General features: G+C 40.5%; 1 protein-coding gene across 2 annotated transcripts in view; it reads right to left on the reverse strand.

The window, feature by feature from the left end:
- LPP (LIM domain containing preferred translocation partner in lipoma) overlaps positions 1-25,658 on the reverse strand; it is a 688,992-nt gene that overhangs the window by 102,886 nt on the left and 560,448 nt on the right. For both annotated transcript variants that reach the window (XM_027109047.1, XM_027109037.1), the window contains exon 9: positions 4,670-4,839. In XM_027109047.1, the coding sequence (XP_026964848.1) occupies positions 4,670-4,839 (170 nt within the window). The remainder of the gene's footprint in view (positions 1-4,669; positions 4,840-25,658) is intronic.

The raw sequence follows: 25,658 nt of genomic DNA on the forward strand, positions 1-25,658 counted from the left end.
GAACATAGATGCAAAAATCCTCAACAAAATACTAGCAAACAGAATCCAACAACACAGTAAAAGGATCATACACCATGATCAAGTGGGGTTTATCCCAGGAATCCAATGAATGTGGAAATCAATGAATGTGATACACCATATTAACAAACAGAAGGAGAAAAACCATATGATCATCTCAATATATGCAGAGAAAGCTTTTGAAAAAATTCAACACCCATTTATGATAAAAACCCTGCAGAAAGTAGGCATAGAGGGAACTTTCCTCATCATAATAAAGGCCATATATGATAAATCCACAGCTAACATCGTCCTCAATGGTGAAAAACTGAAACCATTTCCACTAAGATCAGGAACAAGACAAGGTTGCCTACTCACACCACTATTATTCAACATAATTTTGGAAGTTTTACCCACAGGAATCAGAGAAGAAAAAGAAATAAAAGGAATCCAAATTGGAAAAGAAGAAGTAAAGCTGTCACTGTTTGCAGATGACATGATACTATACATAGAGAATCCTAAAGATGCTACTGGAAAACTACTAGAGCTAATCAATGAATTTGGTAAAGTAGCAGGATACAAAATTAATGCACAGAAATCTCTGGCATTCCTATACACTAATGATGAAATAACGGAAAGTGAAATCAAGAAAACACTCCCATTTACCATTGCAACAAAAAGAATAAAACATCTAGGAATAAACCTACCTAAGGAGACAAAAGACCTGTATGCAGAAAATTATAAGACACTGATGAAAGAAATTAAGGAAGATACAAACAGATGGAGAGATATACCATGTTCTTGGATTGGAAGAATCAACATTGTGAAAATGACTCTACTACCCAAAGCAATCTACAGATTCAATGCAATCCCTATCAAACTACCACTGTCATTTTTCACAGAACTAGAACAAAAAATTTCACAATTTGTATGGAAACACAAAAGACCCTGAATAGCCAAAGCAATCTTGAGAACGAAAAACGGAGCTGGAGGAATCAGGCTCCCTGACTTCAGACTATATTACAAAGCTACAGTGATGAAGACAGTATGGTACTGGCACAAAAACAGAAAGATAGATTAATGGAACAGGATACAAAGCCCAGAGATAAACCCACGCACATATGGTCACCGTATCTTTGATAAAAGAGGCAGGAATGTACAGTGGAGAAAGGACAGCCTCTTCCATAAGTGGTGCTGGGAAAACTGGACAGATACATGTAAAAGTATGAGCTTAGATCACTCCCTAACACCATACACAAAAATAAGCTCAAAATGGATTAAAGACCTAAATGTAAGTCCAGAAACTATCAAACTCTTAGAGGAAAACATAGGCAGAACACTCTATGATATAAATCACAGCAAGATCCTTTATGACCCACCTCCTAGAGAAATTAAAAGAAAAACAAAAATAAACAAATGGGACCTAATGAAACTTCAAAGCTTTTGCACAGCAAAGGAAACCATAAACAAGACCAAAAGACAACTCTCAGAATGGGAGAAAATAGTTTTATCCCATTGCAAATGGAGCAACTGACAAAGGATTAATCTCCAAAATATATAAGCAGCTCATGCAGCTCAATCACACAAAAAAAACAAACAACCCAATCCAAAAATGGGCAGAAGACCTAAATAGACATTTCTCCAAAGAAGATATACAGACTGCCAACAAACACATGAAAGAATGCTCAGCGTCATTAATCATTAGAGAAATGCAAATCAAAACTACAATGAGGTATCATCTCACACCAGTCAGAATGGCCATCATCAAAAAATCTAGGAACAATAAATGCTGGAGAGGGTGTGGAGAAAAGGGAACCCTCTTGCACTGCTGGTGGGAATGTGAATTGGTACAGCCACTATGGAGAACAGTATGGAGGTTCCTTGAAAAACTACAAATAGAACTACCATATGACCCAGCAATCCCACTACTGGACATATGCCCTGAAAAAACTATAATTCAAAAAGAGTGATGTACCAAAATGTTCATTGCAGCTCTATTTACAATAGCCCGGAGATGGATACAACCTAAGTGTCTGTCCATCATTGGATGAATGGATAAAGAAGATGTGGCAAATATATACAATGGAATATTACTGAGCCATAAAAAGAAACAAAATTGAGCTATTTGTAATGAGGGGGATAGACCTAGAGTCTGCCATACAGAGTGAAGTAAGTCAGAAAGAGAAAGACAAATACCGTATGCTAACACATATATATGGAATTTAAGAAAAAAAAAAGTCATGAAGAACCTAGGGGTAAGACAGGAATAAAGACACAGACCAACTAAAGAATGAACTTGAGGATATGGGGAGGGGGAAGGGTGAGCTGTGACAAAGCGAGAGAGAGGCATGGACATATATACACTACCAAACGTAAGGTAGATAGCTAGTGGGAAGCAGCCGCAGAGCACAGGGAGATCAGCTCGGTGCTTTGTGACCGCCTAGAGGGGTGGGATAGGTGGGAGGGAGGGAGACGCAAGAGGGAAGAGATATGGGGATATATGTATATGTATAAGTGATTCACTTTGTTATAAAGCAGAAACTAACACACCATTGTAAAGCAATTATACCCCAATAAAGATGTAAAAAAAAATATATAAAATAAATGGGAAAAAAAAAGGCTGAAAAATAGACACAAGAATTACAAAAACCAGTGTATTCTGTGGTCACTTAGTGTATGAACGAACAGTCATAGTTGCTTCTCGAGGCTCTGCTGAGCTCACTGTAATAAATAGATTCACTGTGGTCCTAGATCAGTGTGAACGACAAGCCACACAATCTGTTTACAAAGGCAGGGAATTTTGTAATTTTCTCATTCAACAAAGATTTCTAAGAGTGATATTTGAAACATTTTTACTTCCTAAAGAGGCATACTTTTGTTCACTAGACTTTCCCTGATATGTAACTGTCCCTTCCAAAGCAACGGGATATCACTGTGTTTGTGTTTATGTTCTGGATAAACTAAAGCCTTGTGGTGTGTTTATGTTCTGGATGAACTAAGGCTTTGCGGTGTCTGCACCAAATACGAGACTAGCGTGACCACCTGAATTTAATCCTGGCTTTGACGCTAATAAAGTAAGTCATTTTCTTCCTCTCTGTGTATTCTCACTTCTTTTTTTTTTTTTAATAAATTTATTTATTCATTTTTGCCTGCATTGGGTCTTTGTTGCTGCATGCAGGCTTTCTCTAGTTGCAGCAAGCGGGGGCTACTCTTCGTTGCAGTGTGCAGGCTTCTCATTGTGGTGGCTTTTTTTGTTGAGGAGCACAGGCTCCAGGCATGCGGGCTTCAGCAGTTGTGGCGCATTGGCTCGGCAGCTGTGGCTCGCGGGCTCTAGAGAGCAGGCTCAGTAGTTGCGGCGCACGGGCTTAGTTGCTCCACGGCATGTGGGATCTTCCTGGACCAGGCCGCGAACCCATGTCTCCTGCATTGGCAGGCGGATTCTTAACCACTGTGCCACCAGGGAAGTCCCTGTATTCTCACTTCTAAAGAGAGGAGTTAGACAAATGATCTTAACCTTTTTTTTTCCAGCTCCAACATTGTGTGGTACTGTAATGATGTTATATGTGGCCAAGTTGCCCTTGGGGAGGAAAATGAAATAAAATTGAACTTAAGAGATGCGAAACAATATTTAATCCTGCAAGATCTTAATCTTGAAGAAATTTCAGATCAATGCTACAGATTCCAGGGCTGCAATGAGTTTGAGCTTTCAGGTTATGGGAAAATCCCAGTGAGGCCAGAAACTTCTGCAATAAACCTGAACCTCGGGGCTCTGCAAAGCTATGTGTATAACTTCCAATACCTCGCACCCAAGGTTTCTCTTACGTTGGAATGCCAGGGGTGCTGAGGGCCAAATCATGCCTCTTGTGTGGGTTTGCAAAAAAGCACTACTTTTTCCACTAACAAGTGTTCAACAGAGAGATAAAATCGTGTAGAAGGAGAGAAAGGAAATTTACTTTAGATTAAAAAAATTTATGTTCTTTTACCAAACTGCTCCATCAGAAGATAGCTTAACGTGTAGATTTCAGTAGCCTGACAAACAGCTAAGATAATGTGACTATGAGTATTTTTTAGTCACCCAGCTATGTTATTAAAATATAGTTGTGTATTTAAAAAAAGGAGACAATTATTAGCTCAGTCAGCATGACTATTTATTTCCCTTTAAGGTACTCTATAATAGTTTCTCTAACTGCATCATGAAAACCTGCTGAGTATGACAGGTAAGAGAAATTCTGGGTAGAAAAAAGGTGATTCAAAGGACCCAGGAGTTTGAAAGACCACTCACAAGTCCCAAGGCCGTGCAACGTTTCTCTACAAATACGACATCAAATACGGAGTGAGATCTAATAAGAAGTGGTGGGACTCTGCTACTTGGGAAACCTTCTGATGCTTTAAGGGGCAACGTGTTAGCTTGTACATATATGCTTGTAAGCCACAGGGAGATGATCTTTCTGGCAGGCCACTAATTGAATGGTAGCCCCATCTAATGCACCCTTTGACCTCATGTGAACAGGGGGCATATGGATAAAAATTAAGATATACCAATTTACACACAGGCATATTTTGAAATCTGATGAGAAGCAAAGATCTGATGGCTACGTTTGAGCTAGAGTGACTGGCATTTTGCCAACAAAGTCATCTTTGTAAAGTACCTGAGGACCAAATCTGAACTTACGATGTAGCAGGGCTCACAGTAGGCTTTCTTCTCCACCGCATAGAAGGGCTGCCCTCGGAGCTTGTTGTTACAGACGATGCAGGTAAAACAATCCACGTGGAAGACCTGATCCATGGCAGTGCATCCTGTACCTTCCCCTACTACATTTTCCCCACAGCGAGCACAGCGGCCTGAAAGAAAAAAGGGGTTGACTGTTCAGAACACCTTCAGTCCTTCTGAAGAAGACAATGCGTGGTGGGGACAGCACATCTGTAATGTCAACAGCAGGTGGGATCACCACCGCCGCCATCACCATCATGAGGCAGGATGACCACTACAGCCCCCATGAGGCCAGCATGACGGGGATTTTACGAATCAGTTGAGAAGTTGACCCTCACAGCCAAGGTCCCACGGAGAGCGACTGAGTAGAACTCAGGTCTCCTGATGTTGAGGCCAGTGCTCTGCCTCTAATCTCACACACAAATTAAGAGGAACATGAGTCAGGATGGTAGGAGTGGAAGGCATAATCTAGAAGAGTCTTTCTCCTTGGACAGACTATGTGTCCAGCTAGACTGTGAGGGAACTGGGTCCAAACTCAAACTTCAACTCCTTCCACAAAAGCCTGGCTTGCAAAACCTCTGCATCCAGCCCTCAGTGACAGGCAGATAAAAAAGTAGTCCCTTTTATTTCCAGATAGCGCTGACGGCTAGAAAGTGTTCTCGTATTGAGCCGGAATGCCTCCTCATTCTGTTACCCAATAGTCCCAGTTCTGTCCTTTAGGGCCTCAAGAAATAAGTCTCATCACTTCCACTTGACACCCTTTAAGATATTACAGCTCAGCATTGCCTCCAAGTCTGTTTATAGTTTGAATATCCCTTAATCATGCAACAGTTCCACAGACTGTAGGATTTTGAGTCCCTCCTGGCCTAGGTTGTCCCTGTCCAGCCCAGTGTTCTGCAAATTTTCAGCATGATTAAATTGATTTGTGGGGCTTCTGACCACATATGGACACTGTGTTTAGGTTAAAAAAAAACTGCATTAAAATTTGAATAATAACATTAACATGTAATTTACCAAAAAAAAAATTTATGTCATTGAGAGGCATTGTGCTGGCTGCAGTCTGTATCCATAGCTGGCTTCACCGTGGGAATCTTGAGCCAGAGGTCAGAGCCGCATTCAGTTTCCCTTCTTATTCTTTATTTCTACGAAGGTAAAAAGTTCTAACAAGTAATTACAAGTCACTGGGAACGTCAGCAGGAATCGGCAGGCTTTTACAGATAAGCTTCCTATGGGTCAGGCATTGTCTATGTGCTTTATGTATATTAACTCATTTCATATTCACAACAACCTATGTGACAAGTACTATTAGTATCCCTATTTTACAGGTGAAGAAACTGGGTTACATAAGTGGTTGACTACCTTCTAGCCCAAGCAGTCTAGCTTCAGTGTCGATGGTCCTAACCGTTCTGCTGTCTTGCTTCTGCCTAGTTCTGTGTATCAGGATTGAATACAGAGTTGACACTATGGAGAGATTTCTCACTAAAGGCTGCCTTCAGCCCTCCATCACATTGGATTGACGACTATTTCACACCTAGAAGGGAGGAGGTTTAAATGTTTCAACCTGGGAGAAAAGAGGCAAATGTGTTTCTAATCCTCTCTTGCACTGGCCCTGGAAAGTATTTCTGTATATTTTGTTGCAGAATTCGAATGCATCTTTAAAATATAGCCCAAACTATAGAACATTTCCCCCCTAAAGAAAGAGAAATATCAAGGGCTGAAGAAAGAGTCAAACTTTTGGAAACTGAGCCACTTCCACCATAGTTGATATTTTTATTAAGTCTTGACATCATATTCTTGACATTTGATAAACTTTTATAAAATAAATGTTTGTAATAAACCTTGTGGCTTGATTTGCAAACTTCTATCCAAGAGTGAACTTGTGTCTGTTTTTTAGTAAAAGATGTACAACCTTAGAAACGTGCTTTAAAATTTTAGACTCTCATTGCCTTTAGTATCAAAATTAGGATTTTCATATGGCACTATTTTGTGATTATTCAGAAAAAAACACATTGATTTACTAGAAAGTTCACTATACTATGTTTGAAAAGGATGCTAAAAGTCTGAGAGCTTCATGTCACTATCTGACAACATTTCACTACAAACAACATATTGGGAATTACAGGCGAATGGATCACCAAGCCATAAAGTATAGGCGAATGGATCACCGATCCATAAAATATAATTAAAAAATTACATCATCATCATCACAGCATTCCAAATTTTCTTTTTCAACTGCTTGTGCAAAATAATCACATTCATCCCAGTGTATATAGATTCATTTCCAATATTTATACTGAACTGTCTTCACTAATGTTTACATTTGTAATATTAATCTAAAATGGTATTTATGGGATTATCTTTATTACTATTTTTTTCTACTTTCAAAGAATCATATTCAAATCACTGATCTATTTTGGCGAACTGAAGAAATAGGGTAATATAGTAATGATAAAAAAAAATGTAGGTTTCGCAGCAGTAGAAAAAAACATACTAATGACGTGAAAATACTGTGAGCTTACTGGCAATGTTACTGAACATCGGATAAACAACACCGATCAACATAGGTTTGGTGGTACATATGCAATCTTTAAGAATGTGATGATTCATTAAGAGCATATTGGATTCCTGTGAATATTGTAGTTTTACAATTCAGATTCATTAAATGCAAGTCAACAAAATAATTATTTATTACTCTTTCCTTTTCTAGACACCAAACTGGACTCCTTGATACTCCATCAGGGACTACCAGCGATCTGTGGACCACACTTTCGAAAAAATTTGTTCTGGCCAAATGTGATTGACTATTGGTCATGGTGGTCGATGAGACAGGTAGAGGTAGCAATTATGATTCCAGACCATGGCTGCCCAATGCGTAATATCCGGAATCCAGGAGGCTGAACCTACATGGTTTATGGAGAGTTTGAGAGCTACCCATGAGGATCTAGGAGAAAATTTCATTCACTGATTAAAGGGAAAGGTTGGAGCAGAGCCCTAAAGGGCAGGATGAAAAGCTAAGCTTTGGAATTCTCATTGTATTCAACAGGCATTCCCCAGGTATCTACCCTTTGCCCAGTACTGTAATCTGTATGATACCCAGAAATGAATTAGGTGACGTCAGTGCCTTTCACATCAATTATGAGACTATATAACATCCTACCATCACATGACAAAATGTGGTGTCATCTGAGAAAGTGCTCTGGAGATGTGGGAGGAACATCACACTTGAGACGGCTCAGGAAAGGTTTTGTGGAGAAAGAGGCATTTAAGTCCAACCTTAAAGGATGGAACTTTGACAGGTGGGGATGGCAGAGAAAAAAACATTCTAGTTTTTCCACATAGTAGATGAGTGGCTGGGTTTCCTGGATCCAGAAACTCTGCAGTGGCTTGGTGGTGGGACAACAAGGTTTTGTCCTCTCAGCTATGAAAGCAGATGGACTGTGTTCACAAGGAACAATCTTTTCCTTTATATTTTGGAGAATATTCTTCCAGAGTGGGTCAGGCTAATATGCTGGACCCAGACATGACCAGCTTGCTGCCTCCCGTATTTTTCCTATTCTTGGGAGAAATCGGGGACACCAGGCTCGAGGGCAGTCAGTCTGGCACCTTTAAAATCACAAGCACAGAAAAGAGCAAAGAACAAAAATTAAAAATAGCTCTCTCTACACTTTCTGTCTACAGCATGACAGAAAAGATGCCCGAATGTTACCTTTTCACATTAACAAAAATGTACAAACTATACCTTTTAGGGAGGCATTCACAATGGAAAGAAAGTCACTAGAGCATAATACGTCCTTGCCCCTAGAGGGGCTCATGCTACACATCATTAAAAGCATCCTGCAATCTTGCTGCCCATCTTGGAGACAAGTATCTCAGCGCTTTTAAACGAGAAAAACCAGGGGAATGGTACCAGACTTGGAGGCATCAGAGTATGAAGGAAACATTGTTGATTAGGGGCCAGTGGGAAGCTCAGGGTCAAGTTCAGACCCAAGGATGGTATGAGGAGCTCACCGGCAAAGCTTAGCACATAACTTAAAAAATCCAAGGACAGGGCTTCCCTGGTGGCGCAGTGGTTGAGAGTCCGCCTGCCGATGCAGGGGACACGAGTTCGTGCCCCGGTCCGGGAAGATCCCACATGCCGCGGAGCGGCTGGGCCCGTGAGCCATGGCCGCTGAGCCTGCGCGTCCGGAGCCTGTGCTCCGCAACGGGAGAGGCCACAGCGGTGAGAGGCCCGCGTACCGCAAAAAAAAAAAAAAAAAGAAAAATCCAAGGGCAGAGAGTTAGACAGCCTGGGGGGGAACTTTGTCAGTGAATTGAGATGCCAGAACCAAACAAGTCTTGTCCATGTATTATCGTTTGTTATATATCGATAACGCATTGTATCGATTGTGGAGCCAGTCAGGGATTCTTCTCACCCCTCCCCCTCCTTCTTCCCCACTCCCACAACTATTACAACCTCTGCAAAGTCTCTGAAATGCTTCTCTTCCATCACAGGTCTGCTGCCCACATTGGGCTTATTATCTTTAATGGGTCATTGCAATGACTTCCTGATTGTTCCACTAGCTCTGACTTACTCCCTCTTACAAATGGACAGGCTTTATGGTGGTCTTACTACTTGAGCTAAGTCTAGAAGTTTAGATAGGTTTTGAACAAGGCATTTTAGGAATGGCATGGGTGAAGGGCGACGCTACAGTCGACGCTACAAGTTAAGCCAGACAGGCGGAGTGGTGGGACGTGGGTTTTCATATTCACTGGTGCCAGCTTTCTCTTTCTGTAATGTGAATTTATTTTCTTTATAATATGAAAATAAAATTTCATTTAAAAATGAAGTTCTTGTGACCAGTACACCATTAATACGATAGGCCACAGACCCTCTTCTGCAGATACTGCTTGTTTCTGAGGTGAGACCAAAAATGTCCAGTCATTTTGAGAGTCGGTGGCATGGTGATGGGGGGGTGACATACTCTCAAACTTGTGCATCATTCAACATCAAAAGCAAACTAGTACATTTATGCAGACATAAAGCCAGGTCACATATGTCTCCATCTCCTCCTCGCCACTTGCCTTGTAACAGAAATTTTTGGCATAAGCAAAATTAATAGTCTATCTTTAAATATTATAATGACTTGAAACTCTATATGCCAATTGTATGATCTATCAGCTTTCTCACTAAGCACCTTTTCAAATATATTCTGAACAAAGTCCTGCTCCAAAAGTTGAATCAATAAAGTTACATCAGAGTAGTGAACTGATAGCAAATTATTCCTAGAAACAAAGCTTGCTCCAATTTACCCTACATGTGTCCACTGGAGTTATCTTCCTAAAGCACAGGCTCCATTAAGTTGATTCAGAAATTATCTTCCACTGAAAGTACAAAAAGATCATAGAACAAGTTTGTACTCTTTATGTGACAGGTCCATATGACATTCACTGAAATCTAGGATGATGGCATTTTCTAATCACCAAAGCTTTTACTTTATGAAACCCTGTAGTATTAATGCATGGCATAATAGATAACCTGTTTTTTAAGCTGCATAAGTCCTAGGACAGTGATTCTCAACCTTGCCTGTATGTTGGAATCATCTGGGGAATTAAAAAAAAAAAAAATACTGATCTCTGGGTCCCAGCTCCAGAGATTCTGATTTCATTGGTCTGAGGTGGGATGTCTTAGGATTGGAATTTTTAAAAGCTCTCCAGGTGATTGAAAGTTAAGCCACTGTTCCAAGGGGTGCCTATTTCTGCACTGCTTGTCAGAATAACAGCTGACAAGAATCGTCCAGACAGACTTCATCTGCACGCAAAACAGGGGACAGACTGTTAACCATGAGTTGGCTGAAAAAAAGAAATTTCGGTGGCATCATAATATATCTTGCTTTTCACCAACAAGAGTAATTTCCCTAATGCTGTCTCTTTATGTCTTAGTTTGAAGAGTTTTCAGTGGCTTTCCATCCATTGATAACATACATGAAGAGAATCAGCTGAGTTTCACCATAAAATACTTCGACAGCATTAAGCCAGAGAAAGCAGTTCACATATATTAATTACAAGTATTCCTATAGAACAGGCTTCTTTTGTGCTGTAAATAAATTTATCATATGGCACTGCTATGTGGCCTTAGACAATACAGAACACACAGAGAATGTCAACCGATAGCCATTTAAGATAATGATACCACATAGTATACATTGTACATCAAATCAAGTTTTATATATTTTCTTGGACTCTGCCTTTAAATACTGTACCAGTATCCGGTCTCCTATGGTTAGTGCTATTTAGCTCTGTGAATCTTGGGATCCTTAACCTATATTAAAAGCTGGACTGCAGGACACATCTAATTTTGTCACTGCTTGTGTGTATATAATTGTATTATACTACTTCACTGTTATTGCTCAGATGGCCCTTGCAGAGACGGCTTGCAGATTCAACAAGCCATGGATGGGCATGAGAAGCAGAGGGCAGATAGCTGTTCTCCTCTCTTTCTCTTCTCTATTCTGTCTCTCTCTCTCTCAGGCACACATGTGCACAGGCAGACAACAGGAAAAGGAGCAATGACTACAACAGCACTAGAACCAACGGCAGACATGTAGAGCTTTCAGAAGGAGACAAAAGAAGAAGCATTTTAGTACAAAATAAGAAATTAAGCTAAGTAACAAGAAAACAAAACAAAACAAACAGACTCTCAAAAATTATCAGAGAGAATGGTTCGGGAATGGGTGGACAGAGGCCTGGGCAACAAACCAGATGAAATGGAGTGAGAAACGAGTGACCTGGTAAAAGGAAGTCATTACAAAGTCTAACCATGAGGTGATTCATCTATAGACACATATTTGCTTAGGTTGGACCTTCAGGTAAGGAGGTAAACTGGGAGGGGAAGTCCCACATAGGACTGCATAAGCAAGCATGTTTCACTGATTTAAATACACTGCATTGTGAAGGAGCATAACAAAAACATAAAAGAAAATTACTGTATTTTTTCCATTGGGTCAGACACTGCCTTAAGCTCTCTACAAGCATTCTCTGGTTTAGTCCCATCAACATTTATCTATTCTTATTTGATAGATAAGAAACCAGGGGTTAAGTCTCTTGGCCAAGGTCTCAAAGGTAGAAATGAGGTGAGGCTGGGATGGGAACCAGGTCAGACTTCTAAAGCCCATCTTCTCAATCAGCTTGTGGTTTTCTAGGAATACACTTCCTTGTTCAATCATAACTGTGATGTTTTCGGCATTGCTGAGGAGTGGGGTGTGTTCCCACTCCCAGGGAAAGAGGAGCCAGTAAAGCATCACTTCTCCAACACCCCAAGCCTCAGGTGAGCTTAGTGAAGTGTCAGAATCAGCTACACATGGTGAAATCAGTACAGCTAAGGGTCCTTCAGAGACCTTTGGTTGAACCCTAACCCTTACCCTTTGTTGAATCTCAAACTCTGGCTTCCCACTAGGAACGCTTTTAAAATAATACTGATGGCCACACTCTGCTTGCAGAGATTCTGATTATTTGGTTTGGGGGGCGGGCCCTACAATCACGATGCTAATGCGCAGTGGGGTTGGGGACCACTGTTCCAAAGGGAACCACGTGTTCATATGTTCCACAAAGCGGAGTTCATCCTAGAGTGTTCTTAGAAAGCACTGATGTTTGGGACCAAAAGACCTGGCCCTAAGGAGCTACATCCTAGGAAACTGCAGAAGGAGCAAGTTGGTCACCATGTACCCTGGTCCTAACCTTCACTAAACTTATATAACAGGCACAGTGGTCAGGAAAATTACTTCCTGACAACAACTTCCAGTCTCAGGAGGAGCAGTAAAAACACAGCCAAAAACCAGGCAACAACAAAAGCAAAACAAAAAACAATACTGCTTTGCAGTTTGGGATACAATACATGGTGCCCTTTGAACAAAATTACATATTCCATGGTATAAAGGCAATCAGACAGAATTGCGAGTCTTGCCCGTGTGACTCACTAGCTATGGGAACCTGGACAAGTTTCCTAAATTCTCTGATCCTGAAGTCCCTTGTTTTCAAAACAAGTAGTTGAGTCATCTATCCAGTTATTCCTTCAACCCCTCCACTAATGCACTTACTGAGTCTCTATTCTGTGCTAAGTCCTGTGCACAGGGGTAACCTTTTCTCAGCCTCTGTAAAAAGGAAGGGATAAACAACAAGGTCCTACTGTACAGCACAGAGAACTGTATTCAGTATCCTATGATAAACCATAATGGAAAAGAGTATAAAAAAATGTATAGAGGACTTCTGGGAAGATGGCGGAAGAGTAAGACGCGGAGATCACCTTCCTCCCCACAGATACACCAGAAATACATCTACGCGTGGAACAACTCCTACGGAGCACCTACTGAACGCTGGCAGAAGACCTCAGACCTCCCAAAAGGCAAGGAACCCCCCACGTACCTGGTTAGGGCAAAAGAAAAAACTAAACAGAGACAAAAGGATAGGGACGGGTCCTGCACCAGCGGGAGAGAGCTGTGAAGGAGGAAAAGTGTCCACACACTAGGAAGCCCCTTCGCGGGCGGAGACTGCGGGAGGCGGAGTGGGGGAGCTTGGGAGCCGCGGAGGAGAGCACAGCAACAGGGGTGCGGAGGGCAAAGCGGACAGATTCCAGCGCAGAGGATCGGGCCGACAGGAACTCACCAGCCGAGAGGCTTGTCTGCTCGCCCGCCGGGGCGGGCGGGACTGGGAGCTGAGGCTCCGGCTTTTGTCGGAGCGCCGGGAGAGGACTGAGGTTGGTGGCGTGAACACAGCCTGCAGGGCGTTAGTGCACCGCGGCTAGCCGGGAGAGAGTCCGGGGAAAAGTCTGGACCTGCCGAAGAGGCAAGAGACTTTTACGTCCCTCTTTGTTTCCTGGTTTACGAGGAGAGGGGATTAAGAACGCTGCTTGAGAGAGCTCCAGGGACAGGCGCGAGCCGCGGCTAAAAGTGCGGAGCCCAGAGACAGACATGAGACGCTAAGGCCGCTGCTGCCGCCACCAGGAGGCCTGTGTGCGAACACAGGTCACTAGCCACACGCCCGTCCGGGGAGCCTGTGCAGCCCGCCGCTGCCAGGGTCCCGGGATCCAGGGACAACTCCCCCGGGAGAATGCACGGCGCGCCTCAGGCTGCAACGTCACGCTGGCCTCTGCCGCCGCAGGCCCGCCCCACACTCCGTGACCCTCCCTACCCCTCGGCCTGAGTGAGCCAGAGCCTCCGAATCAGCGGCTCCTTTAACCCCGTCCTGTCTGAGCAAAGAACAGACGCCCTCGGGCGACCTACACGCACAGGCGGGGCCAAATCCAAAGCTGAGCCCCTGGGAACTGTCAGAACAAAGAAGAGAAAGGGAAATCTCTCCCAGCAGCCTCAGGAGCAGCGGATTAAAGCTCCACAATCAACTTGATATACCCTGCATCTGTGGAATACCTGAATAGACAACGAATCATCCCAAATTAAGGAGCCCTGTGGATGAAAGGCTCTTGGTGCTGCAGCCAGGAGTCAGTGCTGTGCCTCTGAGGTGGGAGAGCCAACTTCAGGACACTGGTCCACAAGAGGCCTCCCAGCTGCACATAATACCAAACAGCAAAAATCTCCGAGAGATCTCCATCTCAACGCCAGCACCCAGCTTCACTCAACGACCAGCAAGCTACAGTGCTGGACATCCTATGCCAAACAACTAGCAAGACAGGAACACAACCCCACCCATTAGCAGAGAGGCTGCCCAAAATCATAATAAGTCTACAGACACCCCAAAACACACCACCAGACGTGGACCTGCCCACCAGAAAGACAAGATCCAGCCTCATCCACCAGAACACAGGCACTAGTCCCCGCCACCAGGAAGCCTACACAACCCACTGAACCAACCTTAGCCACTGGGGACAGACACCAAAAACAACAGGAACTACGAACCTTCAGCCTGCAAAAAAGGAGACCCCAAACACAGTAAGATAAGCAAAATGAAAAGACAGAAAAACACACAGCAGATGAAGGAGCAAGATAAAAACCCACCAGACCTAACAAATGAAGAGGAAATAGGCAGTCTACCTGAAAAAGAATTCAGAATAATGATAGTAAGGTTGATCCGAAATCTTGGAGATAGAATGGACAATAGAATGGACAAAATGCAAGAATCAGTTAACAAGGACCTAGAAGAACTAAAGATGAAACAAGCAATGATGAACAACACAATAAATAAAATTAAAAGTACTCTAGATGGGATCAATAGCAGAATAACTGAGGCAGAAGAACGGATAAGTGACCTGGAAGATAAAATAGTGGAAATAACTACTGCAGAGCAGAATAAAGAAAAAAAAATGAAAAGAACTGAGGACAGTCTCAGAGACCTCTGGGACAACATTAAACGCACCAACATTCGAATTATAGGGGTTCCAGAAGAAGAAGAGAAAAAGAAAGGGACTGAGAAAATATTTGAAGAGATTATAGTTGAAAACTTCCCTAATATGGGAAAGGAAATAGTTAATCAAGTCCAGGAAGCACAGAGAGTCCCATACAGGATAAATCCAAGGAGAAACACGCCAAGACACATATTAATCAAACTGTCAAAAATTAAATACAAAGAAAACATATTAAAAGCAGCAAGGGAAAAACAACAAATAACACACAAGGGAATCCCCATAAGGTTAACAGCTGATCTTTCAGCAGAAACTCTGCAAGCCAGAAGGGAGTGGCAGGACATATTGAAAGTGACGAAGGAGAAAAACCTGCAACCAAGATTACTCTACCCAGCAAGGATCTCATTCAGATTTGATGGAGAAATTAAAACCTTTACAGACAAGCAAAAGCTGAGAGAGTTCAGCACCACCAAACCAGCTCTACAACAACTGCTAAAGGAACTTCTCTAGGCAAGAAACACAAAAGAAGGAAAAGACCTACAATAACAAACCCAAAACAATTAAGAAAATGGGAATGGGAACACACATATCGATAATTACCTTAAATGTAAATGGACTAAATGCTCCCACCAAAAGACACAGATTGGCTGAATGGATACAAAAACAAGACCCATATATTTGCTGTCTACAAGAGACCCACTTCAGACCTAGAGACACATACAGACTGAAAGTAAGGGGATGGAAAAAGGTATTTCATGCAAATGGAAACCAAAAGAAAGCTGGAGTAGCAATTCTCATATCAGACAAAGTAGACTTTAAAACAAAGACTATTAGAAGAGACAAAGAAGGACACTACATAATGATCAAGGGATCGATCCAAGAGGAAGATATAACAATTGTAAATATTTATGCACCCAATATAGGTGCACCTCAATACATAAGGCAAATACTGACAACCATAAAAGGGGAAATCGACAGTAACACAATCATAGTAAAGGACATTAACACCTCACTTTCACCAATGGATAGATCATCCAAAATGAAAATAAATAAGGAAACACAAGCTTTAAATGATACATTAAACAAGATGGACTTAATTGATATTTATAGGACATTCCATCAAAAAACAAGAGAATACACATTCTCCTCAACTGCTCATGGAACATTCTCCAGGATAGATCATATCTTGGGTCACAAATCAAGCCTTGGTAAATTTAAGAAAATTGAAATTGTATCAAGTATCTTTTCCGACCACAACGCTATGAGACTCGATATCAATTACAGGAGAAGATCTGTAAAAAATACAAACACATGGAGGCTAAAAAATACACTACTTAATAACGAAGTGATCACTGAAGAAATCAAAGAGGAAATCAAAAAATACCTAGAAACAAATGACAATGGAGACACGACGACTCAAAATCTATGGGATGCAGCAAAAGCAGTTCTAAGAGGGAAGTTTATAGCAATACAATCTTACCTTAAGAAACAGGAAACATCTCGAATAAACAACCTAACCTTGCACCTAAAGCAATTAGAGAAAGAAGAACAAAAAAAAACCCAAAGTTAGCAGGAGGAAAGAAATCATAAAAATCAGATCAGAAATAAATGAAAAAGAAATGAAGGAAACGATAGCAAAGATCAATAAAACTAAAAGCTGGTTCTTTGAAAGGATAAACAAAATTGATAAACCATTAGCCAGACTCATCAAGAAAAAAAGGGAGAAGACTCAAATCAATGGAATTAGAAATGAAAAAGGAGAAGTAACAACTGACACTGCAGAAATACAAAAGATCATGAGAGATTACTACAAGCAACTCTATGCCAATAAAATGGACAACCTGGAAGAAATGGACAAATTCTTAGAAAGGCACAACCTGCCAAGACTGAATCAGGAAGAAATAGAAAATATGAACAGACCAATCACAAGCAGTGAAATTGAAACTGTGATTAAAAATCTTCCAACAAGCAAAAGCCCAGGACCAGATGGCTTCACAGGCGATTTCTATCAAACATTTAGAGAAGAGCTATCACCTATCCTTCTCAGACTCTTCCAAAATATAGCAGAGGGAGGAACACTCCCCAACTCATTCTACGAGGCCACCATCACCCTGATACCAAAACCAGACAAGGATGTCACAAAGAAAGAAAACTACAGGCCAATATCACTGATGAACATAGATGCAAAGATCCTCAACAAAATACTAGCAAACAGAATCCAACAGCACATTAAACGGATCATACACCATGATCAAGTGGGGTTTATTCCAGGAATGCAAGGATTCTTCAATATCAATCAAATCAACGTGATACACCATATTAACAAATTGAAGGAGAAAAACCATATGATCATCTCAATAGATGCAGAGAAAGCTTTTGTCAAAATTCAACACCCATTTATGATAAAAACCCTGCAGAAAGTAGGCATAGAGGGAACTTTCCTCAACATAATAAAGGCCATATATGACAAACCCACAGCCAACATCATCCTCAATGGTGAAAAACTGAAAGCATTTCCACTAAGATCAGGAACAAGACAAGGTTGCCCACTCTCACCACTCTTATTCAACATAGTTTTGGAAGTTTTAGCCACAGCAATCAGAGAAGAAAAGGAAATAAAAGGAATCCAAATCGGAAAAGAAGAAGTAAAGCTGTCACTGTTTGCAGATGACATGATACTATACATAGAGAATCCTAAAGATGCTACCAGAAAACTACTAGAGCTAATCAATGAATTTGGTAAAGTAGCAGGATACAAAATTAATGCACAGAAATCTCTGGCATTCCTAAACACTAAGGATGACAAATCTGAAAGTGAAATCAAGAAAACACTCCCATTTACCACTGCAACAAAAAGAATAAAATACCTAGGAATAAACCTACCTAAGGAGACAAAAGACCTGTATGCAGAAAATTATAAGACACCGATGAAAGAAATTAAAGATGATACAAATAGATGGAGAGATATACCATGTTCTTGGATTGGAAGAATCAACATTGTGAAAATGACTCTACTACCCAAAGCAATCTACAGATTCAATGCAATCCCTGTGAAACTACCACTGGCATTTTTCACAGAACTAGAACAAAAAATTTCACAATTTGTATGGAAACACAAAAGACCCCGAATAGCCAAAGCAATCTTGAGAACGAAAAATGGAGCTGGAGGAATCAGGCTTCCTGACTTCAGACTATACTACAAAGCTACAGTAATCAAGACAGTATGGTACTGGCACAAAAACAGAAATATAGATCAATGGAACAGGATAGAAAGCCCAGAGATAAACCCACGCACATATGGTCACCTTATCTTTGACAAAGGAGGCAGAAATGTACAGTGGAGAAAGGACAGCCTATTCAATAAGTGGTGCTGGGAAAACTGGACAGCTACATGTAAAAGTATGAGCTTAGATCACTCCCTAACACCATACACAAAAATAAGCTCAAAATGGATTAAAGACCTAAATATAAGGCCAGACACTATCAAACTCTTAGAGGAAAACATAGGCAGAACACTCTATGACATAAATCACAGCAAGGTCCTTTTTGGCCCACCTCCTAGAGAAATGGAAATAAAAACAAAAGTAAACAAATGGGAACTAATGAAACTTAAAAGCTTTTGCGCAGCAAAGGAAACCATAAAGAAGACCAAAAGACAACCCTCAGAATGGGAGAAAATATTTGCAAATGAAGCAACTGACAAAGGATTAATCTCCAAAATTTATAAGCAGCTCATGCAGCTTAATAACAAAAAAACAAACAACCCAATCCAAAAATGGGCTGAAGACCTAAACAGACATTTCTCCAAAGAAGATATACAGAGTGCCAACAAACACATGAAAGAATGCTCAACATCACTAATCATTAGAGAAATGCAAATCAAAACTACAATGAGATATCATCTCACACCAGTCAGAATGGCCATCATCAAAAAATCTAGAAACAATAAATGCTGGAGAGGGTGTGGAGAAAAGGGAACCCTCTTACACTGTTGGCAGGAATGTAAATTGATACAGCCACTGTGGAGAACAGTTTGGAGGTTCCTTAAAAAGCTACAAATAGAACTACCATATGACCCAGCAATCCCACTACTGGGCATATACCCTGAGAAAACCATAATTCAAAAAGTGTCATGTACCAAAATGTTCATTGCAGCTCTATTTACAATAGCCCAGAGATGCAAACAACCTAAGTGTCCATCATCGGATGAATGGATAAAGAAGATGTGGCACATATATACAATGGAATATTACTCAGCCATAAAAAGAGACGAAATTGAGCTATTTGTAATGAGGTGGATAGACCTAGAGTCTGTCATACAGAGTGAAGTAAGTCAGAAAGAGAGAGACAAATACCGTATGCTAACACATATATATGGAATTAAAAAAAAAAAATGTCATGAAAAACCTAGGGGTGAAACAGGAATAAAGACACAGACTTACTAGAGAATGGACTTGAGGCTATGGGGAGGGGGAAGGGTAAACGGTGACAAAGCGATAAAGAGGCATGGACATATATACACTACCAAACGTAAGGTAGATAGCTAGTGGGAAGCAGTCGCATAGCACAGGGAGATCAGCTCGGTGCTTTGTGACCGCCTGGAGGGGTGGGATAGGGAGGGTGGGAGGGAGGGAGACGCAAGCGGGAAGAGATATGGGAACATATGTATATATATAACTGATTCATTTTGTTGTGAAGCTGAAACTAACATACCATTGTAAAGCAATTATACTCCAATAAAGATGTTTAAAAAATATATATATATATACTGTAAATATACTGTAAAGATTCCCTCAGTCCTTGCCTAAAGGGATCATTTCAGTGAATATATACTGAGAAAAGGGGAATAAACCAAATATTAAGGAAAAAAAAATGTATATACATATATATATATATGTATAACTGAATCACTTTGCTGTACAGCAGAAATTAACACAACACTGTAAATCGACTAAACTTCAATAATAATAATAAAAAAAGTCATGACGATGACTGCCTTGACTACCTGGTCACCAAGTTCAATGACGGGAACAGCTACGTGCCTAGTACAGTCCCTGCTTATTTCCCCCTCCAACTAAGGAGGTAGAGGAAAACCTCAAAACGAAGAGCTCATTATGACTAGGACCAGAGATGGTGGTCCATGAGCGGGTAAGAGGACGCTGCATCTATGAGGCAGTTACGTAAGATTTATATTTACCAGTATGGTATTAATAGAATTCAGTGCTCGAAATTCAATCCCAATCTTGAAAAAATCTGTGGACTCCAGAGTGATGATAATCAAGATTTATTCAGCACTTATTATGTGCCAAGCACTGTTTTAAGTATTTAAATATATTATCTCAAGTAATTCTTCCAACAACCTGATGACGTAGTCCTCTCATTATGTTCATTATAGTGTAAGAAATGGCAGCCTAGAGAGATTAGGTAGCTTGCCCAAGGCCACAGAGTTAACTACTGAAGCTGGAATTGGGGACCAGTCGGTCTGGCCTTAAAGCCCACTTAACTAGTCCTTTAACCTGGCTTTTGACTTTAGAATTCCAAAATTCTTAAAAACATCTGGCCTGGCAGATGTAAGCTTGCATAAACCTTACAACATTCCTAACAGGAATATTAGCATCTGTTTTGGCTGAAGCAAGATTTCTTTTCACTTTAATTTTTACACGCGGGCATTTTCATATCCCGACTCTTAATTTTTAATCTATTCTTCTATATTTAAAATTTATTTCATGATTGATCTGTTAACGGAAAAAAAAAATCAGTGTTTACTAGTACAGTTAAAACTGCTACTGCAACGTTTATTTTTGACTTATGATTAAAATGTGCTCTAGGGTATCCCTCATGGGAATGTGCATTTCCCTCAGCCTCCACTCAAAGCTGAAAAAAACTTTGTTTGCCATGTTACTTTTAGTTTTATTGATGGGAAATCTCCGAATGTATTTTGGTTATTTAAGAGCAAACCTAACGCTGGGTGTTCCCGAAGCTACTGTATTTCAATGCCTAACGATAGCCATAATCTTCTCCTTATAATATTAACAAGCACTCCTTATACTTATATATTGCCTTATAATAGTAAATGTGCTTTCTTACCCGACGCTACCAAAAAGAGCAACATGAAAGCTATAATTAACACTACTTCTTTTAGCTTTCTGATATATGAAGAATGAGAGTAACCCTGCAAATTCACATAAAACTTCATCATTTCCATGTTCTCATTTGAACCTTACAAAAACTAAAAGCCAGATAAGACAATTATCCTCTTTTAACAACTGAGTTAGCTAGGAATAACTCACATGCATGACTTGAAAGGTAGATAATAGAGTTGGAATTCAAGCTCAGTTCATCTGACCCCAAGGCTACTGATCTTTGAGCTGGACCACGTTACCTGCTTGCATGGTGCTGGACCCAGAGGTGGGTGATAGTCTCACCTGACACGTCCCAGGGAAGCCAATTAGTCTTACTTGGGTTTTGGATTCTCTACTTAGTGCTGAAATGCCCATAACCCATTGTTAGAGGATTTTAAAAGTCCTAAAATGTAAGAGCGTGTGAAAACTTGGAAACCATCCAGTGCAACCTCATTTACAGATGAAAAAGCAAAGGCTCAGGCAGAGGCAGCGCCTAGATTACGATCCTACAGCAAGCCAACAGCAAGTGAGACCTGAATTCAGGCCTTCAGGCTCTCAGTACAGTGTGCTTTCAGCTGCACAAAACTATCTCCCAGTGTGCTGCCTCAGCTGTTTGTTTCTTTCCACTAGCAGGCGCTGTGGCCTGAGCATAAGGTAAAGTTTCACTGTATCAATACATCAAAGTACTGTGTGGGGACTGCAGTCCACAGGATGACTCCTACATGATTCCAGAACAAGGTTAACGCCATTACCCTCTGAAGCAGCACAATCATTCCATTTCTGTCTGAAACACCTGGTATACTTTGGATTTGTACATCTGTATGCTCTGAAAATGGAAAAAAAGGCAGCAGGATGTGGGGTACTGGGTCCTGCAGAGGAACCTTCGGACCAAAGAAGGCCAGGTTCGGGTTTCTGTTTGACCATAGCTGGTCTGAATCAATTTGGTTTGTACATTTGAGTTACATTCAATATTCACTTGATAGGTTTCCAGTTTTATTTTGTTATTTATTATTATTTGTTTTAAAGACTAAGAACCACTTGAGTGAAATAAGTGGCAGATTTGTGGTTAGAAGAACTGGGTTCTAGTCCTAGAACTACCATATCTGTGACTTTGGGCAAGTAACTAGGTGACTCAAAGTGTTACTGGGAGGAATATATATATACTAAATTATAAGTGACAAGAAGAGGTAAGGAATTCCTTCAAAACATATCACTGTAAAATAAATTTTGTTATGAATATTAATACAAATCACATGCACAACAGAGCAGAAAATATTTATGTATCTGGGACTTGCATCCAGAGACCACATTCTAAGGAATTCCTATGCAAAAGCTACAAGATGGAATGCAGTACTGGATGTGAGTGGAGACATTGTGAGGAGCTAAGCTTTTTGGAAATGCTGGCAGTGCCATTTATCTTCGTAGTGGAGTGGGCAGATGGATGCCGTGAATATTTGACACATGATGCTACATCAGAACTCAGAGGGACACCCAGGCGTGAAGTCTTAGACCTCAGGCCATCTTCGCCCTTGCGTGTCTGTAAAATCCTCGTTGCTAAACTGCAGTCGGCATGGATTCCATCTCTGGCACTTGCATAGCAACACTGAGCTCTCTGAGCGCTGAACTGACGTCTTGGGAACAGTTATTAATACATGTATGTATGCACACAGTATGTGAAAATATGCAAGATTGAAAGCGATTAGCGGATTGCTTTTAGGTAATACTTCCCACCGGGACTATGCTCCTGGAAAAATTCCTCTCTCTCAAAAAGCTTGCACGGTTGTCTGCTATCACTTACCAAAATGTTTGGGATAAAAATGGTGTCAATTTTAAGGAAACACACTTCTCAATTTTCTTTGTTAACATCTGAATAAAACACGAGAAGGTTCCTACTTTTCCCCTCTCCTCTTTCATTCAGAGAATAAGTCCCTTCACAACCTGGCTTTAAGTGAGAGAGGAAATAAATAGTCACCCTTCTTTGCCACCTCCGGAATAGCACTATCACTGAGTTTAAAGGTAGAAAAGTTTAAATTCCATTCTAATAAATTCCACTGGCTATCATCATTTCTGAGGTGCAGTGCAATGTTTTATAAAAAGAACAGAGGAAGAAATCACATTTCTACCTTGCAGAAGCTTATGGTCCTGTGAGATCACGGGAGAGCAGCACAAGAAAGGCACAGCAAGTTCTACAGGAAGGATCTGGTTGGGATTGAAAGAACACTTTCTGGACCATACGAGAGTTTGAGAAAAATATGGAACATTTCCTTAATGTAACTGGGCTGGACATATACTTTCTATCTCCTGTTATAAAATGAATACACTGAATCAGCTGTCAAGTGTTTTTCTAAGCACCTTCCCAGTCTTCAGTTTTTCATTCTAAGATACATTGTATAAGATGAATATGCAAACTGAAGTTAGATTAAGTCTGCCTGAGTGTAAGGAGAATAAGCTCAATAATAATCTTTGGACAGCTTTTCAAGACCCCAAATTTGTTGAAAAACTACAAAAGTTATGAACTCAAAAAAAAGAAAAAAAAGAAAAACACAAGAACACCAGGCAATAGGCATGTTCTATTTATGTCAGCAGAGTATTTCTGGTGATTCCTCTTGTGCTAATGTAGTTTCCATTTTTAGATTATCATATTTGGTAAACATTTAATTTTTACAGGATGACTAATACCCAAGTGCCTCCTATCTTGTGAGATAAGTAAAGGGCTCTTCCTTACTAAGGCTTATAGGGAGCTCCCAGAAACCAAGTAGATCCACAGAAACTGCACAAAAACAGATAAGCTCAGTAATGGGTTGCTGCATCGGCTCGTGCTTATGTGCTTTTATCTGTAGTTCTGTCTTGGGCAAGAGATACCACACAAGGGGAGTGCAAAGTTGAAGGTCTTTAGCAAAAATGCGGACTGTAAACACAGCCTGGCATTATCAGCATTCTGTTAAGTTCAAAGAAGAGATAGTTACAACAAATACAGCTTGCTTTATTTCTGAAACAAAACTGTGCACATATTTGTGGCCATACTACTAATTAACCTATAGATTGTTCCTTTCATCTATTCAGAGTGTTTTTCTGCCCCTTGTTACAACATGTTGGGGTTACTTTTTCCCATCTGGAATATCCTCAAACTGTTCTCTTAGAGGCACTAGAGAGAAGAATGGTACAAATGATGAAGAGACTAGAGACACTGACTTGTACAGAAAGATTAGAGGAGCTATATATGTACACATAACGAGGCCGAAGGATGACTAAGGAGTGCCACGATGATGGTCTATAGATATTTGAAAGGTGTAGACACCGAGGAATAAGTTAGCTTGGTCCAGGTGGTACAATTGGAAGCGATGGTGTATCTTAAAGAAAAGGGAAGATCTCTATTAAAGAAAAATGTTTAAATAAATATAAATGTTTAAGATGTTATCCATGGGATACAGCAAAACTGAAACAGAAAGGCAGTTTAAAAATATTAGCATAAAAGTCAGAAGACATGGGCTTATGGGTTGGTTTTACCATACATACACAGCTATGTGACCTTAGGTCATTTAACCACCGTGGGCCTCAGATACCTGTTTCATAAAGTGTGAACCAGAATTAGATATTTTTAAAGTGTGCTCCGAAGAACCTTAAGGGTTCTGAGGATTCAGCTATGTCAGATCCTGAGAAAAGAAAGAAGACTGGAGGGGAGTGATGATGACTAGAGCCCCTTTATCAGTTTTATCTCTATACCATCAGCTTCCTCAGAATAAGTTTTTAGGAATTTCCTAAGTTAAAGAAGTTTGCACGAGAAACTCTCCAACTTAAAAAGTTGGAGGAAGGTATTAGAGATCAGTTTTAGACCCGTTCTTGTTCAAAAGACTCCTGAGAAGACAGAAGACTCATTAAAATTATGCTTTCACAAAATGTTTACTGAGTACCTACTATGGGCCAACATAGTTGATAAAGCAGTAATGCAGATACGCCCTTGTGGAACGCACATCCCAAATGCAATTTTTAATATAGAATTGCCCTAAATTCTAAAATGAATAGAGGCTTAATTCATGTAATTCCATGTAAGATTGAAAATAATTCAACACTTATTGAGCACTTACTATCAAATCCTTGAGACTCATGATATATAATATAGAAGGTAAACATTCAAATTAAGCAGATATTGAGCATATACTATACGTCAGGCACTGTGTGACAAACTAGCAATCTTCAGTTTCCATCCCAGTGGCCACTCAGTCGTGTGTCTTTTTGCACAACCAGTGAACACCGCCATGAGCACAGCCTGACTCATGCTCCAACCTGCTACCACAGTCAGCTGGATTTGATCCTAAACCTACTCATACCATTTGAACTTGTTATTGCAATTAAGCTATTTAATGAACTATTATGTATGTTAGCAAAAAAGTGAAAATGTTTTAATTTTTTAAAATAACATCTAAATACAATGTTTTGGAAAAGTTCCAGAGAGATATTTCACTTAGGAAAAAAAAAAAATAAATTATTCAGTAAGTATGGA

Source organism: Aethalodelphis obliquidens, unplaced genomic scaffold, assembly GCF_003676395.1.
Source record: "Aethalodelphis obliquidens isolate GAN/ISIS:26980383/991018 unplaced genomic scaffold, ASM367639v1 scaffold1, whole genome shotgun sequence".
NCBI classification, from domain to species: Eukaryota; Metazoa; Chordata; class Mammalia; order Artiodactyla; family Delphinidae; genus Aethalodelphis; species Aethalodelphis obliquidens.